An 18,548-nucleotide genomic window follows, 5' to 3' on the forward strand; every position below is an offset into this window, starting at 1 on the left:
ATTATAGCAAATGGCAAGCCATATATTAATATATCTATTTCCAGAACTCACTCCCTTATGCCCACAGATGTTCAAAGGCTGCACTTCTAATTGCTGGCAGACACACATAATTTGGGAAAATTTCTTAGTAGGAAGCAGACTGGAAAAGGCAATGAGAATATGGATTCCAATTATGTGCAATCCCCACAGTCATTAAAAACACCTACATGCTTAACTTTATTTAACAACAGCAGACTGCATAAGCTAAATATTTACAGAAAAGTCTTGGCTGGATCAGGGCTTTAAGCAAACACAGGACAGAGAACTGACAGAAGGAAAATAGACATATCATCTCAAGTGAGAAGCCCATACTCATGCTGGAAGCCTACAGCCCAGCCCAGCTCTCTTTTTTCTTGTTCCAATGCCTGGAGCCTGACATCATTCATTGCCTTAACTTCCTCCTGTTACACCACATTAAAGGTGGAAAACATCATTTATTTTTTCATATTCTGCTCTTAAAAAATGAAAAGACAACTAAAAATGTCCTGAACAACAGAATAGTTACTGTCTCCAAGCATGTTCTCTGGTGATCAAAGGCATTTTTCAGGAAAAGTACTCATTAAATTAAGAGCCTATTGTAACTATGGAAATAAACCATAAATTAAAATAAAGAGACTCAAATTATGGCAGGGCAATCTATAGAGTAAATCATCAGCTCTTTAGCAATACTTCCAGCACATTTGCCGTTTAGTAACTTAATCACTTAGAGAGTGCAAAAGGTAATGCAGATAATTATCTGTCAGTGTATTGGTTGCATCAAAAGTAAGTCTGGGCCTCTCTGGAACCTCCACATGCTGGACTAAAGCACAGAAAAGTCTGAAGAAGTGATCTTTTATCATGTTTTAACAAAGGAAAATCCACCTACCAGAGAAAGACAGAATAGAACTGAAAGGAAGAAGCTGATCATGGTGAAAGCTGGCGATTACTAGCACCTGAAAATTTTTTGGGATTTATGGTATGTCCCCCAGTCAGCAATGAAAACTGATGAAAGATACAAACGAAAGCTGAACAGCCCAAAACACAAAAGCAGTCCTACCCACAGAAATCCCATATCCCAGCAAAAAAACTAAGCAGACAGGCTCTGTAGCACAGGATCATTTGACTCCTTTCTGATGGGACCATATCGCAACCTTTGCAGGCTGTGCGGTGCTGCTGGTAGGATACACACAGGGATGCTGCAGCAGATGCAGAGCAGGCGTTTCCTTCACCACATGCAGGGGCAGTGAGGGGACTCTGCCCCCCTCTACAGCCTCACTGGTGTGCCACACCCAACTATGCATAGCAGCCGCATTTGGGCTGGCGTGGCAGCCCTGCCCAGCTGGACCCCGCCTCTGGCTGAACTTGACTTATGGAGTGTTAGGTCAGCCAGCTGCGGTGGGACCCCAATGGACACCCTGAAGGGGAGGAAGGTGGGATCTGCAGGAGCAATATCTGCTCCTGAATTTTCATTGCATGATCATGCTGCATCTAAAATAACAAACTTGTGCTCATGAACAGGCTGCAAGTAAATGACCCCCAATCACAGCACAATGTCACTGGCAGGCCCACATCCATTTCTTGATCATTGCACACATCCTTTTGTGGTTTGCAGGCTGCTATTTCTAGAAGTGACACAGGCAGCAATTGCAGCCTTTACCTGATCAGCAGCTCAAAATAGCACCAGTGGGCACTGTCTGCAGCATCTGATTACAGACGTGGGCTTTGAGTCTGAGGTTTTCCTGCACTGCTTGTATCTATCTACTAACAGAAGTGATACTTACAGTGGGTACATGCATACCCTGAAGAGAAAAAAAAATTAAATAACTGTATCTGTCCTAGAAATAAAGCTACAAAAGTAATCTTTCTACAACTCTAAGGGAATGTGCAAAACAGTGTCTGCATAAAGAGGTTTCATATGGTATTTCCACTTCCCTCAGTGGGGGTTGTGCAATAAACATGAAAAAGACAGATAAGCAAGAAGCTGAGATAGGATCAAGGACATGTCATATTACAGAAACATGAGTTAACATGGCCCTGGGAAACAACTTTTTGAAGCAACTGATTACTATAAGTGAATTAAGAAACTTATCAAAAAGGACCTTTTTGGCTATTATTTACTCCTGCTCTGTTTAAGACCCAAGCTAGGTCTGAATAAGGTTATAGGATAAATGGCTGCAGATACATTAATACATGTCCCAGATCTGTTAGCACTTCACTTCACTGTACTATCCTTTCTTGCCTTGCTGGTAGTCTAACTGCTATGCTGACTAAATTCAAGAGCTGTCTCACTGGAAGTCAGTTTTTCTGGTTAGCTGCCACATCATGTTCTTGGCTCTGCCACCCATTTCTCTTATTAAGTGAAGTCACTTTGAGAATGATGAATTCTGCATGATTGCTCAGGACAAAGTAGCAATACATCTTTTCAATAGGATTATCTGTTAGCATATGCCTTTGTTTCTCATTTCATACACGTAATAAGAAAATAAGATCAAAGACAAGCAGGACTAACTTACCTGCTCATTTTTGGTCAGTCTTGTTTTATTATGTATGTCAGATGTAACCAGGTTGAATCCATGTTTCTCTGATAAAATTCTTAAAAGCAAAACCACAGTTCGACTTCCACACTTTCCAACTCTGTTGTAGACCACCTGACTGGGGAAAGGAAGTACCTAAAAAAAGATTGAAAAAAATGGAGTCAGTATATTTTGTTTCTGTGTACCTCTCAATCACATGTTTTTACCTTAAGCCAACAGACACATAGAGGAGAATTTCTAGGCCCCAGGTCAGAAGCATTCACTTCCTCTAGCAAGGTAGAAGCTCTTCAGAAGAGAAACAGCAAGGCTCAGGGAGGTGGCAAGGTGAGATTTCCCCATTGAGATGCAATTAAATGTAACAGATTGGCAACTACTCCAGAAACACTATGTTGGTAATTATCATTATTATTATGTTGGTAATGATCTTGATCTTAATGTTTGTAATCTCAACGCAAATACTCATCATTAGTTGACTATCTCCCATAAAAAGAATTTAAAGGAATGAACTTGCACTACAGTTTGGCAACTTGAAGTCAAGCTGACATAATGCAGGAGGAATGAATGCTTGGATTGCAAAACTTCAGCTTAAAAAGAAACAAAAGAAACCAAATAACAACCAGTTGCACAGAGCTAAAATTAATCAACTCTTTTAATTTCAAATATAAACATGAATCTTTCAAACAGACTCAGAGAACAAATCATGCCACCAATCAAGAATCTATGTGCAGAATAATCAACACAGGGCCACAGGAGGCCTGAGGCCAACTGGCACAGTCTGATCACCTTTGTACAGGTTATGTTCATTAAATCTCAAAATAGAACAGCAACATCCAACCTGGCTACTGGGAATGATGTCCAGCCCACACTAACTCTTGCACCCTGCTCTCCTCCCCAGGAAGCCAGAACAAGTGAAAAGTAACTCGGTGTCTCACAGTATGTCAGATGCAGCCTTATTTTCTTCATGGATGATATCTATGGGCTATTGTTTCAGCAAAAGGCATTCTGGAGTCATACTATTGCACTACACAAGTATTTACTGTATAGCATATAGCAGCATGTGATAATATAAGCCCAGAGGAAACTGTTTCCAAGCCTTTAAGTTAGCTAACAGAGTCAGGAGCTCACAGTTTCACCCACAGTGGAATGAATGCTTGGAAATTTTAATTATAATTTAATTTTAAATTCCAAATGCTTGGAAAATTTAATTAAAATATAATTTTTCTATTAAGACAATGGCACAAAACGTTTCCTGACATAGAGTCTGCACCTGGGTTCCAGGCAACCTGTGTTCAGAAAAGGAATGGCCAAAGTGATGGCATGTCTCAACATATAGTTACTCCTGCTCTTGATGCAATCATGTTTTTCCAGCAGAAGGAATTTTAACATAAAAGCAGTTAGATGAGGCATATGGCACTTTTCAGTGCAGAGTACTTCTTTGCTGCATTTGAACTGCTAATAGATCTTCATCAGGGAAGCAAAATGATTTGTCAGATAACCCTTTAGACTACTTTCAAAAAGAACTGCCAAATAGAAAGAAAAAAAAAAACAGAAAAAAAAATCTGTATTCCTTTATATTTAATGGGAACCTACTGGCACTTTGCTCTTAGTGTTGCATTTCACGACCAAATGAACATTACTGCTGTTACTGGTTGCAATGTTTAGGATATTCTGCACTGTAACATAAATGGAGAGGCCATTTTCCCCCAAATTACCCTGGGAAGGAGTAGGTATTGGGTGATCATGGCCTCAGTTAAACTTTCCAAGTTGCAGGACATTGCATCTGCAGATTCAGCAAGCAAAGAAGGGCCTCTCAAGGCCTGTACAATCCACACACAGTGCACCAAGTCTTACTATTTTGTAACATTTTTATAGTGTTTTCTATGAGAAACACAGTCCCCATATTTCTTTATCAGTCTTTCCTTCAGAAGCCTTGCTTCCTATGCAATGCAAAATCTCAGCCTCAATTACTAGAGAACTCCAAAGGTGATGAATTTAACATCTCTGTGCTATAGCTGTAGCTAACCTTTCCCAAAACTACTGATAATGGTGTCTGAAAGGTTAACATTGGAATACATTTTATTATGCTGATTATCACACCATAATGAAAGAAAACATGAGACCTATTCTGGATTGTCCCCTTTTTGGTCCACTTCTCTGCATAACACTAGCATCATTACTTGTCACAGTCCTGCAGCACTATCCATACACCACTGCAACTTGTGGATTGGGAATTACACCTCTGCTTAGACATAAGATTTTGGAATACTCTGCTGTGTAAGTAAGTGAAAGCCTTCAAGAGACATGATAAGTAGATGCTGACAAGTGTCAGTGAAGGAGCAAGAGCACATATACTATATGTTTGCCTAGCATCCCAGAAATTAGATGAATGATGAGAGTTCATAGAGTTACGGAAATATATTTAAATGCTTCCTAATTATTAACTGCTTTGATTTTCCTAGCAGTCTGGACTAGGCAAGATAGTGAGCAAATTTTTTTTCTTTACTGGTACTTCAGTCAAGTTCAATTTTACTGCATACAGATTATACTCAAGTTCTAATTAAATCCTTGACTGGATTATCCAGTAACTTTGGGTGAATCTTATAAAAGTAACTCTTTAAAAACTAGATAAAATTAAAGGAGGCTTTTGTAAATTCTCTATTCTAAGTGCAAACAACTTTATCAGCTTGGAAAAATTACACTAGTTACCAAATTTGGCCAGTTCTCACATTTGTTTCTGAAACTCACCTTCCTAGGTAGCACAATTCTGTTCTGCACATAAACAATAACCATGGTAACCCCCAAAAAGACACTACAGCAAATACTCACTGCAGATAAAGGAACCTGAAATAAAGGGCTATTATTTTCAGACACTTGTTTAGCTTAAAGGAGACCAATGTATCAATGCCTTGTTTCAGTACCTAGTGAATGCACTTAGGTCTAATTGGACAAGATTCAAGGTAAGTACTGCAGCTCAAAGCTCACTTCAGAAGAACAATCACGAGTGGTAACCAAAACTTCCCTTGCAGCACTGCTGAGTGTGGTTGGCTTTTGGGATGTGCCCCTGAAACTCTGCTCACATTTCATTTGTTTACGTCACCACTGCACTTATCACACACCCCAATGCCCCAAAGGGTGTGTGCCCAGTGCACAAAGCCATGCAGTACACAGGCTTTTGGTGTACAAGCAAGTATTTGTTTATCATGACCAGTTCCTCAGGATGCTGCAAATCTGCTTTCTGTATTTAGAAAATGTTGAAGTTATTTCTGAGAAGAAGAAATACCACTTCCAAAGCCATGAGTTTGTATCAGGCAAAACTAAAAATGCAAGAAATTGAAAACTTCTCCAGAGAGGAACTTTCTTTTCCCCCTCATGATACTCACAAGGCACTCAGACAATACAAGAGATGGTGGCAGAGAAGGCACTTGGGAATTAGGCTCATATTGTATTAGTAGAAACAAGGTGAAAAACAGCAGTTGGACATTTACAAAATGCTAATTGAATTAAATTTTATTGTTACTTACTACCTAAGAGTAGGTATCATGTAGACTAACTGACGAGATGATGCTCTGGCAACTTGATATTCATGTAACAATATACACAACTGCAAAATAATTGCAGAGTGACTTTATTGAGCACTGTAACAAAGCCGAGAGGTAATATAAACAATTCAAACATATAATTCACTTTGGAGTTACACAAATTAGCACTTACAGCCACAAAAAAGTAAAACTCACATTATAATTACAACAGCTCTCTCCAAGAGTTTGGAAAGTTATATGACAATTTACGTGTCGGCTCAAACAGGTTTTTTTTCTTTTGTTTTATAGTTAAAGAAGATGTGAAGAACTGTTGTGAAATGAAATCAAGAAGAAAAAGCAAGTTTAGTCCCAAACGAACTTGCATTGCAGAAAATGACTGTCAAGTACCTCTGCAGAGAGGTCTGCCAGTCTCAGAAAGGGAGACATTCAATAGATAACCTGGTAAAAGCCCAGGCTTTCATCTTCAGTGGGGGCCTTGTCTACAGATAAATCTTTGCACCATTGAAAAAAAAAAATTGGGCTGGAAAATTACTTGTAGTGTCAGTGATGCAGGGATTCACTCATAAGCCTAAATCATTCCACTTTTACTGAGACAAATCCAGTACAATTTTGCCCATTTGCCAAACATCTCCCATTCCAGGTACAAGCTGCCCAGGCATCAGTCTCTGACTCATTTCAGGAAGCAGTACAGTGTATACTATATTCACACCTTCTGCAAGTAAGTGACCTGTGTCCTTCCACACAAGTGGGGCCAGGAGCGGATGCCAGAACTGGCTTCTCCTTTCTGAGCTGACACTACCCTGTGGTCAGGCAGTGGTCCATATTTATCAGGTGAATAAGGCCAACCAACACAGGAAGTACTGATAAGATTGTGGAAACAATTAAACATTTGCTGGCCTATCTTCATACAGCATTACACCTTCCAAGTCCAGCCTCTTCATTTTCTTTTCCTGTCCAACTAAGAAAGAATTATAAGAATTTAACAAATGGCTTAATTGGTCAAAGGAATGGCCCATTTGACTCATGAGAGGAGGATGATACTTATAAGGTTAACTACAAAACTGAGAGCTGTCAGCAGTCCATTTCTCTCCATTGCCTCTCTTCTTTCTCCATTGTCCCCAAAAATTACATATGGCATGTTAGAAGGCACGCACTTCCATGCTGCCTGAAGAATTTCTTACACAACTTGTTCCAGAATTTTGTTACCCACAATGCATTTAATTTTTAGTTAATCTGCTATGATTTTCAGAGAATACCTGTTCTCACATCATGGATTTCATGAAGACAGATCAGATAATTCAGTCATCAGCTTTGAGATCTTCTTAGATACACTGGATGTTCTTTTTAAGTGAAGTTTTTCACAAGTCTGGCATGGTCTTTAAAGAAAAACTCAAAGGCCACTAAGAGACAGCCTTCCAAATAAAGTTCAGAAATTGCTGCTCAAAAATCTCATTTCAAACAAGTATCAGCTTGCTCACTTTTAAAGCACTCACAATGAAAAGTTGCTAACACAAAGTTATGTCAGCAGAAAACACGACTGAAGAATGAACAAGGGAGTAAACAAAATATATTACTCGCTAGAATCCTGCATCCCTATCTAAACCACACAGTTCCAGTTATATAAACATTCACCTGTGGAGTGTAGCGATGCTAGACAGAGACAAGCTTTTTGAATTAATCAACTCTAAAGCAGACCAGACAGCATAGTCATCTCTGTGGGTCACTGAAAATACACCAGAAACCACAAGAAAAGGGAAAAATTAAATTTGTTTGTTTTCAAAGTTTAAATGCCGTATAGCTGTAGCGGAGCATTGAAAATAAGGCAGAAGAAGAAACAGAATATTCATCTGTTGCATTCTCATTAAGAAACTAATTTAATTGAAAAAGGGTGACTTCCTCCCCCACCACCACAAACAATGCATTTCATCTGTTAGACAGATGACATATTTGGAAGACTAAGTTAAAATGTGTTCTCTAATGGTTCAACATCCCTAAGTACCAAGCTAAATTGAAAACATAAGCATGGAGCACCAGCAGCAAAAGGAAACTCGGTTGTAGACAGTCCTCAAATTTATTAAGACTAAAGAAAAGCATTACTATGAAGTGTCTGCCAAAGCCTATGGTCCTTGATGTGTCCCACAAGAGAGATTTGTGTAGCCAAAATCAAAACTTGAAGTAATTTTCCTGTGAAGAAGCACTGCACACTTACAAATCTAAAAAGACTCTAGTTCAAAGCATAGTAAAGTATCCCCATTAAGTCTCCAATCAGGTCCTATTACAAGATACTGTGGCTACAGAAACAACAATAACATCAATAACAACCTGGCAAAGTTACAAAGAAAAGGTCAAAGATCCAGTTTCTAATGTTCAAAGTTTTGGATGCATCTCATCACCATGTTTGTGTTCCCTCATCTTATACCTTACACCTGATTTATTTGTCTACAACAGGTTGCAGCAGAGCAAAACCCTCGCTCCTCCAATCTGCTGCACAAGACTCCCCACACCACCGGGAGTGCAGAACCAGGTTTATTTCAGGCATGTGAAGTTACAGCAACATAACAACATTCAACCTCGGCACATGTATATGAAGTCAAAGAGGGTGGTAGAGAGCAACGCTCTGTTCACTCAGCACTTTCAGGTACTCACTGATATCAGGCAGCCTCTGGAGGTGTGAGTGGCACTCCTGGCTTTCATCACTCAGCAACACTCACTTAAGTGATGGCAGCTCAGTTCCAGCTCCTTTCAGGGATGAAGCAGGTGACAGGGACTCACCCTAAGAAATGGATAATTGCTTTGGGATAAGGTACAACCACCACCTCTAGGTAATAACAACTTTTCCTTTTGGCCCATCTTAACATAGCACACTTTTCAACCTCCTCTTCATTCTTCTTGCTTTCCTCTGCAGTTTGCAACTTTTTGGGGCCAAAATCAGATACAGTGCTATATCTTGTCTCCCTGGGGCCAAGAAGAACTGAACAGTTATTGTTCATGTCTTGGAGACATGTCTTTTTAATACATCTCAGGACAGAATTTAGAAGAATCAAAGAATGTGGCATTGCCACTACCACAGATGCAGAGGGATGCAGAACAAAGCTATTGCTCTTTTTCTTTACATAAGTGAATGCAGATTACACCCGAAGAACTGGAAGACCCTTATTAGCTTTCTTATGAAAATCAGTGTATTTATCTCTTTTTTAAGTTAATCACATTGTGGAAGTTATCTAATTTTAAGTTAATCACATTGTGGAAGTTATCTTTCTGGTAGGCACCTACCTCATAAGAAGATAAAGGAGACAAATTATCTAAGAACATGATACTGGTATTTGTTGAGAGAACTAGCATGAATTCAGGTAGGTTAAGAATTTTAGTGTCACTTTAATTAACCCATTTTCCACTGGAAGGTTTAACATGTAATATCAAAAACCCCTTAAGCTGCAGAATTTGTGCAAGACTGATTTTAACTCCAGAGCAGCATCACGTTATATGTATCTTGGAACTGTAAAGTTTAAAACTGCTGTTTTTCCTTCAGAGCCCAAGGTTTTGTACATTCTGTGATGTGCTCAGAACACACTGGCACAGTTATTCTCTGTTTAAGTGGTAAATCCTATCACATCCAAACCACATGTTTATACTGGATTCTTGCAAAATGAGAGATATTAAGTAACTAAGCCTGGGTTTAAAACTTTTTGTAATACTTCACAGCACTGGCATTCCTTTAAGTAACCTCACTACCTTATGGTTGTTTCTATCCTTCCAATGCAATATTCACAAATTCACCCTGGGAGCCAATAATATTGGATTTGAATGTGGTGAGTGGTAGACTGAGTAATTTATTCCTCTGTATGCACTTGTCATTCTTCACATTAAGGTTTAACTCTTTGGAAGCTATTGTGGTTGACTATTGATTGGGCTGCAGCTAGTGCAGCAACTCGGTTTCACTGCTGCCAAGGACGTGTCATGCTGTGTTTCAGTTTGCCCTTTACTTTAGGCTCCCTTTCAGTAACTCCACACTCTATTTTATAGTCTCTAGCGTGCTTGTCTTTTCCACTGTACTTTGCACAAACATTTCACCAGCCAATCACAGTATGAAAGAAAGGTTGTTTATAGCCATAACAGGATTTTAATTTTCTAAAACAGGCCAGTTCTGCTGGACTGTAACCCACACGCTCATTATCAATGAGCTGTCTCTGAGGTGCTCTTGCTCTGCATGCTTGCAGGTACTCAAAGAGAGTTCCTTCACAGCTCCTGCAGGTAACAGATTCAAACACGGTCTCTTCACCTGGAAGTAACAACACCAAGAAGCACCTACAGGAAGGACAACATGCTGCTAGCCAACTCTTCCAGCAGAACCAGAGCTCAGCAGAAATCACTAAAATGACTCGAAATGCCCAAAACACTTTCCCTTACAGACTACAAGCCATGTCCTGAATCACAAATGGATCTTGTGGTGCTGAAGATGGCACAACAGAGTCAGTAACAGAGGAGGCCAAGCATCAAGTGCTCCCATTTCACTCTTCTGCACTTTGAAATTATTAATCTGACTTGATCAGAGGAAAACCAAACCTCATTCCTGCTGACCTTTCCATTTTAACAGATGGAGGCTCTCCTTGCATCTACTGAAAATCCTCAGTAGTGCCAGCCACAAAGGCCTCCACACTCCCCCAGGACCATCAGGATGCTGTAGGTGCTGTCCTGAGAACTACCTTGCCCAAACTCCTCCTTCACCTTAATCACCCTGATACCGCCACTCTCACACTGACTTCTTCAGCCCAGTCATGAAGCCCCGTCCTCTTTGTCTGATGTTTTGACTCTGCTTTTGACCACATGTAGGCACGTTCACAATCTCATATCTGATTAAAAGCTCTTATCAGAGTACTTCACTGCTATTTACAGTTTCCTGAACTAAACTTCATCCTTTCTTAAAGCCTGAATAGAAGACTGGCAGGACCTACGAGCTCATCTGCAAAATCACAAGGCTTTCAAAATTATACTAGAATTCTTATTTGGTGGTTGTTTTTTCAGTTTTGTAAGACTCTCCAGCAACCCAAGTTTCAGATTTTTTTTCCTTCAAACATCAGAGCTAGGAAAATCCTTTCAGTTCAGCATTTAAGAATACCATTAATAAATATAAGACTGGTGGTAGAAACCTGACTGATACTCAATGGAGTCTCAAAGCTCAGCAAGATTAACCAAATCAATTTGTCACTCAAAAGATACTCCATCATGTTGACCCTATGCAGAATGGCAGATTTTTGTTTTTCCACTGAAGGTTTAGGTCATCCAGACCCAGCTACAATTGGTCTTTGGTATTATAATCCAGCACTTCCTAATAAAAAAGATAATGAAGGTGGTTATGATTGAGTTGTCATGACCTTCTCATATGCTATGCTAGTTTATGAATACTTTCCTATCATGGAAAGAAGGAAAAGAAGAGAGGAATGTACTAGACAGCTGAAGATCTAAAACTGTAATCTCTAAGAGATACTCATGTGCTGTGTAATAATCTGCACAGATTATTTGCAGGTGAACAAAGATCATCTCAGAATGGACTATGTCCTAAATTTCAGTGACAGCACAGAGCTTTACTAGTTTCAGAAATGGTGATTATGCCTTGCGCACTTTTTTAAGCTACAGTGTGTGACATAGAACAAAACCTACAGGTTGCAAATTTGGTGATATTAGAATTCTTCTATTTTGGGTAACACTGTGTGGGCTGCAGTGTTAATGCCAGAGATAAGCAAGATTCACCTTAAACCACACACACAGCGTGACAATTAAAGCACCAATCAAAAGGCAAACTATTTTCTAAGCATCTTTGAAATTAGATGAAAACTACAGACTACTGAAGTAGTGACAAAACCTGCTTACCTGCTGTCTGTCCAAGTCTTTCAAAATTTAAAGGCTGCAAATGTCAGGCTTAGTAAAAATCCAGCTCACTACTATTTAAATTTTTGCAGGACATCAGCATACACAGTGATCCTCACAGATTTATCTTCTTGTGACAGGCAATCTGGTTTTAATTTCCCAAGTCTCTCTGTACTTCCACTTATGATCAGTCAGCCTCCCCATAACAATTTTCTGATATGCTATAAACTGAAGATGTATTAAAAAGTAAGTAATCATCACTGTTTTGATAAATCATGTAATCAAGTGATTGTTTTATCCTTAAGATTCTTGAGCAATAAATTAAATTGAACAAAACAAACAAATTAGTGTTCCAGTATAATTCATACATTTTTATGATCCAATTCATACTTAATAGTAGAGATTCAATTCCAGCTTTTGGATATATCTCCATATTATTATAGTGCTGTATCATTCACCACCTGCTTCAGCAGGACTGCTGAAGAGTTATGAATAACAGACAATGGGAAAATCCTCTGTAAAAAGCAGATTTTTCTTCCCTTGAGATACTGTCATTTAGAAGGAATGAAAACACAGTTTAAAAAGAACATAAACCAATAATTCTACAAATATTTTATACTGTGTGCTAGTTTTAGCTAGGGTAGAGTTAATTTTCTTTACAGTGGCTATTATGGGGCTGTGTTGGATTTGTGCTGAATACAGCACAAATATAGAGATATTCTGTTACAATATAGAGACTTTTTATTATTGCTGACCAGGCCTTACACAGAGCCAAGGTCTTTTGTGCTTTTCTTTTGGCAAGAAGATTGGGGGTGCCTGGGAATTGGAAGGAGATACAGCTGCATAGCTGACCCAAACTGGGACATCCAAAAGGATGTTCCAGACCATAGGACATCATGTTCAGTATATAAAGTGAGGAGAAGAAGTAGGAAGGGGGGATGTTTGGAGTGACTGGGTTTGTCTTCCTAAGTTGCTGTTATGTGTGATGGGGCCTTGCTCTCCTGGAGGTGGCTGAACACCTGCCTGCCCATGGGAAGCAGTGGATTAATACCTTGTTTTGCTTTGCTTATGTGTGTGGCTTTTGATTTCCCTATTAAACTGTCTTTATCTCAGCTCATGAGTTTTCTACCTTTTATCCTTTCCATTTTCTCCCCAATCCCGCTGCTGGGAGAGTGAGTGGCTGTGTGGGGCTTGGTTGCTGGCTGGGTTAAACCACAACACACTGCTTCTAGTAAACTGAGGGAAGTGGAGAAATGCTTTATGGGTTTTAAAAATCATAGTATTTTATTGACTGTACTTGGCCTAAAAGCTCAGTTTTACTGTAAAACTGCTTCAAACTATAAAAGGGATCTTTGTGGTTAAGGCACTTAGTGAATTCTCTCTTCATATTTTATCAGCCAGGTACTAAGTCTGGTAACCATAGGAAATTACTTACTCTATTTTAGTGTTGCTAAATTCTAATGATTTTTGCTAGCTGAAAATTTGTACACTGCACAATAATCTCAACTCTTCATTTTATAAGCAGAATAGAATATTTTTTAAATCACTGAAATCTTTCCCAACCTGCCCTGGAAGGATTACTTTAAAGATTATCCACCTATTTTTCAATTCAAGCTAAACAGACAGTTTCAGACAGTTTCAACTCTATCAAAAACAACCTATTACTATTCATGCTCTTAAAATCCCTATTAAGCATATACCTAAAAGAAAACAAATCTTGCTTGCTTCTAAGTGTTGTGGAATTTGTTGGTTTTTTTTGTTTGTTTTTTTTTGTTTTGTTTGTTTGTTTGTTTGTTTGTTTTTCTAATTGATTCTTTGTTTCTTTGGTTGGCTTTAAATCAAGCACTTTATCCCTAACAAATCAGTCGCTTAAGACTGTAGAGGGCTGAAGGGTTAAAACCATATTCTCATAAGGGATGACTAGAACTCAAACACTAGTTCAAATGAAACATGAAGTATCCACTAAAAAATAAATAATCAAAACCAAAAATAAAAAAAGACACAGCTCTTGGCCATTATCTTAATGCTGCTATCAAAATACTAGGAAAAAATAAAACTAGCATAAAACTGATCAACATAAAACTCAGTGTAAAGAGGCCAGTGCTGAAATAATCTTTTAGTAAGATTTAAAGTCAAATAAAAAAGAATAAATAATCTAGTTGACAATGGAGAGTGACTAAGACTGGGTATAGTATGACACACCAAAGGCCATGCAAGGATTCTGCTACCTTTTCCCATAGTGGTGAACACAGTGTTGGCTAAGTTAACAATTGGATTCGATGATCTTAGAGGTCTTTTCCAAATTATTCTATTGTGCTATGGTATATTCTATTATGCTATGGTAACCTTGCTCCATAAGAAAAAAAAAGAACAATTAACATGTAATTACTAGTTAAAAACTGAAAGAATTGTGAAAAGAGTACTTATCCACATTCCAGCTTTAAACCAATAAAATCAGATAAAATTTATTTTGAGTATGGCTCTTATTTAGATTTGTTTTGACCTGATCCTGACCCCCATCCGTTTTTGTATTCATTTAAAGTTTTGAAGCACTGTCACACATGCTAAGTGTAGTGTCTTGCTGACAGCTAAACAGCTGCAAAAAGATACATTGGGTCCATGACAGGCATCCCAAGGGAAAACCATAAAGAAAAGGCAAATTGACTACTTCGGTGTAATTTATCTGTAAGCTATGTGCACAGCTCCCCCACAAATATATAGGTCATCTCTACTGAAAGAGGGACATATCTTGATGCTCTTGCCAAGTTCTCAGGGAAAAGCTTTCAATCAAGAACAACTGTAGGTCTGATAAAGTTCGTATCATTTGTCCTCCAAGGCCAGTTTCACCATCTTGGATAGAACAAAAAAATGTTGGGGGGATTTGATAAGGAAATAGCTAGTCAAAATACTGGAACAAAATACATCCACTTTATTCGCAGAAATGCTCAGACATGAAATATATCCCGTAAACACCATCAGTCATTAATGAACATCCATTTTAAAGGTGTTTTTGAAAACCAAGCTAGCATCATCTTAAAGGCATCACTTAAACACCAATCTACAGAAAAAGGATAAACAATTGCTCACTTTGCAAATCTTTTAAAATTTACGTTTTTCAGGCGCTTACCTAAAAAACAAGCCAGGAGGAAGAGAGATAGAGATTTGAAATAGGAAAGAGTCAACTTTCACTGGCAGTGTAGAACCACCAGCAGTGGCTGTTTTGATCAACTGCATTTTTTTTTATCTGTCACATACTTACACTAGAAACACCAGAGGTGTGCTAGGGCTACTGGAAGTTGCATCTACCTGCAGAGAAGCACACATAAATCTGTCTCAGAACTCTTGAAAAGTCTAGGACTAGTCAATCTTCTGAAGTCTTTGGTGCCTAAGGACCAAAGAAGAGTGGCCTACGTTTGTGTACTGGGTATACATGGCAAAGTTCTGCTACTGCCAAGGGGACTACAGGAATGGCTTCTGTGAGAAGCTGCCATACATTTCCCCCATGGTCAATGAAACCAACACCAGCTGACTCTATGACAGGCCCACTGCTGGCCAAGGCTAAGCCAATCAGGAATGGTAGTACTGTCTCTGAGGTAACATATTTTTAAGAAGGAAAAAATATTATTGTGCAGAAGTAATTTGTGGCCAGAGAAAAGAGGAATGAGACTGTGTGAGATGAACAGCCCTGCAGTCACCCAAGTGTGTGAAGAAAGAGGGGGGGGAGGTGCTCCAGGTGCCCAAGATGAGATTCCCCTGCAGCCCATTGTGAAGACTGTGGTGAAGCAGCTGTGCTCCTGGAGCCCATGGAGGTCCACAGAGGAGCACATGTCCACCTGTAGCCCATGGAGGTTCCTGGAAGGACACGTTGACTCATGGAGAGAAGAGCTGGACTTAGTGACTCCATGGGGGACCCATGCTGGCTGGATCAGTCTGTTCCTGAAGAACTGCATCCTGTGAAAGGAATCCACATTCAAGCAGTTCATGAAGAACTGAAGCCCGTGGCAAGGACTCATGCTGGAGAAGTTCATGGAGAACTGTTTCCCATAGGAGGGATTGTGCACTGGAGAGGGGGAAGGCCTCCTCTTCCTGAGGAGGAAGCAGAGGCAGAAATAATGTTTCTAATCCCCACTCCCTGTTACCCTGTTCTGCTGGTGGGGAAGAGGTAGGGAATTTGGAATAAAGTTAAGCTTGGAAGGGAAGACAGGTGGGGGAAAGGTGTTTTACTTCTCATTATACTACTCTGATTTTGATTGGCAGTAAATTAAATTATCAATTTCTCCAAGTTGAATCTGTTTTTCCCTGTGACTATACTTGGTGAGTAATCTGTGCTTGTCCTTAGCTCATAAGCCTTCTGCTAAATTTTCTCTCTCCTGTCTAGTTGAAGATGGGAGAGATAGAGAGGCTTTGGTGGGTGCCTGCCTCCAGCCAGGATCAAACCACCACACCTAGACACATTACCTTTGTATCACTGGCAAGTGTAACTAATGCTAATCTTCAACAATCAAGTACACTTTTACTGAGGGAACACCTTAAAAGCTGTCTCACCTGGTCTTCAAGGAAGAATCAGAACCACACCAGCAATGCTTAGGTACAGAAGTGAGCCAGGTTTTCATTCTTTGCTTGCACTGAGAAAATTGCTGCTGCCACCTTTATCTGAAAAAACCAGACCAGCACCCTGTTCTCCTGAAATGTGATTATGCTAATTCCTTATTCAGAGAACAAATGCTATTTTCAGTTCTTCCACTGGGAAAAAAAAAAAAAAAAACACATGGGTATTTAAAAAAATCCAAACCTCTGGCACCTAGCCGTGATGAAGAGCCAAAACTAATATGATTTCCTACAAACATTGGAATGTACTCTGCAAAACAGCTACGGTCCAGTGCGTATCAGCTGCTGATGGCCTTCCCCCCAGCTAACTGGCCATATTAGCTACCAGTCATTTCAACCTCAGGCAATGCATTGTTGTTCGTTATCTCCACTTCTAGCTTTTAAGCATTTCATAATGAAATATTTTAAATGTTGAAGTCAGGATTGATTTTTTCTGATGCATTTTTGTATGTTGAATTAAAGCATGCATAGACCTTAACCATCTGTTAGTTTAAACAAAGGCAGCTATCAAGTAATGTGTATGGAGGCTACTTGAAAGATAATGACTATTACGGTGAATTTCACTCACACCCGCAGAGTTCACAGTTCAGATATGAAGCTGTAAGACGGTAAATTACTGCACTCAGCCAAAAATGCAATGCGAGATTTACAAAGCAAGAGCATCTTAGTTCAAAACATGACCCCAGGCAAATACCAGGAATTATCTGGGGATCTATCAATCCCCACCCATATCTTGATCAGACAAAACAAAAAAATCCAAACCACTAAGGAATAAGCAGGTTTGTCTAAGGGATGATCAAAATGATCCATATTTTATCAATGTTTTTGAAACACGGACAAATACTTTAGAAAGCAAACTACTTGCAACTTACACAAGCCTATATCACCTGTAACTCTGTTGAGCTTTGCACCAAGTTTCCAGGAGTGAGGATGATTACAGAGGAAGCCGACAAACTTTACTGACTGCAGGTAGCTAATCAAAGAGTATCTACCCAACCAATCAATTGTGTAGATATCTATTCAGCTGGCCTTTCTCCAGAGCTGCAGCTGGATGAGGCTGTGTGAACAAAGCCCAGAATTACATGTTTAGACAGGCAAAAGATATTTTCACAATGTAAACAGAAAAGTGTCTGGGTTGGATAAATCTGTCCAATTGTGACTGCCCATTGGAGTATGAATCCCATCCACAGCACCATTAATTGGTAAAGCAAAATTCCTGAAGAAAAAGTACCAAAATCTGAATAAAATTTTCAAGGTTAAAAACTCTCATCCAGATGGAAGCCTTTTCCTTACTAGAACAGCTTCGCATTTCTGAATGCTAATGCAAGCATGAGAAATACAGGTTTGGAATAAGCATTGCTTTATTCTTCGAAGCAGAGTGCTCACTGCAGAGACACAACAAACATAATTCTTTATTTAATGCAGCCTGCTGTACTCCTGGGCAAGAGAAGCAGCTGGTACTAAATTAAAAAAGAAAAAAAACGATAAAAGAAAAAAGTATTTTAAAAGAACTAGAGAGTACTAAACAGATTTTAGTGTGAAACATTTAGCCTTAGAATACCTGTGTCCTATCTCAGTTTGCAATGATAAACATAACAGGTTGATTTTGTCACTTCTGTCTACATCCATTTGCTTTTGTAATTGAGTAATTTGTCTTGACAGGAAGAAAATCAAATGTATATCATTTCTCCAAGTGAGCCATCTGAACGTCAACAATGTACAAATACTCACAGATCAGCTGAAAATTGCAGATTTTGTTGCCCTGAAAAAAGGTGAAGAAACCCAGATTCCTATCTGTTTTCACTAATAACTAAGCTAAGTGGAATTGCTTTCCACATTATCCTCCTCCTGTTGATCAGGAGCCAACTGTTTTCACCACACAGGTGCACACATGTGGTTGATTACTTCAACTCAAGGCCTGCAGCTCAGGATGTGACTTCATGGTCAGCTGAACAGAGATGAGGGAGGCTACCAGCAGAGATAG

At 39.2% G+C, this 18,548-nt stretch overlaps 1 protein-coding gene across 1 annotated transcript in view; it reads right to left on the minus strand.

The window, feature by feature from the left end:
* The window catches only part of UST (uronyl 2-sulfotransferase), a 153,137-nt gene that overhangs the window by 77,860 nt on the left and 56,729 nt on the right, over positions 1 to 18,548 (minus strand). Inside the window, exon 3 of the mRNA XM_053939235.1 lies at positions 2,532 to 2,687. Within this exon, the coding sequence (XP_053795210.1) occupies positions 2,532 to 2,687 (156 nt within the window). The remainder of the gene's footprint in view (positions 1 to 2,531; positions 2,688 to 18,548) is intronic.

Source organism: Vidua chalybeata, chromosome 3, assembly GCF_026979565.1.
Source record: "Vidua chalybeata isolate OUT-0048 chromosome 3, bVidCha1 merged haplotype, whole genome shotgun sequence".
Taxonomy (NCBI): domain Eukaryota; kingdom Metazoa; phylum Chordata; class Aves; order Passeriformes; family Viduidae; genus Vidua; species Vidua chalybeata.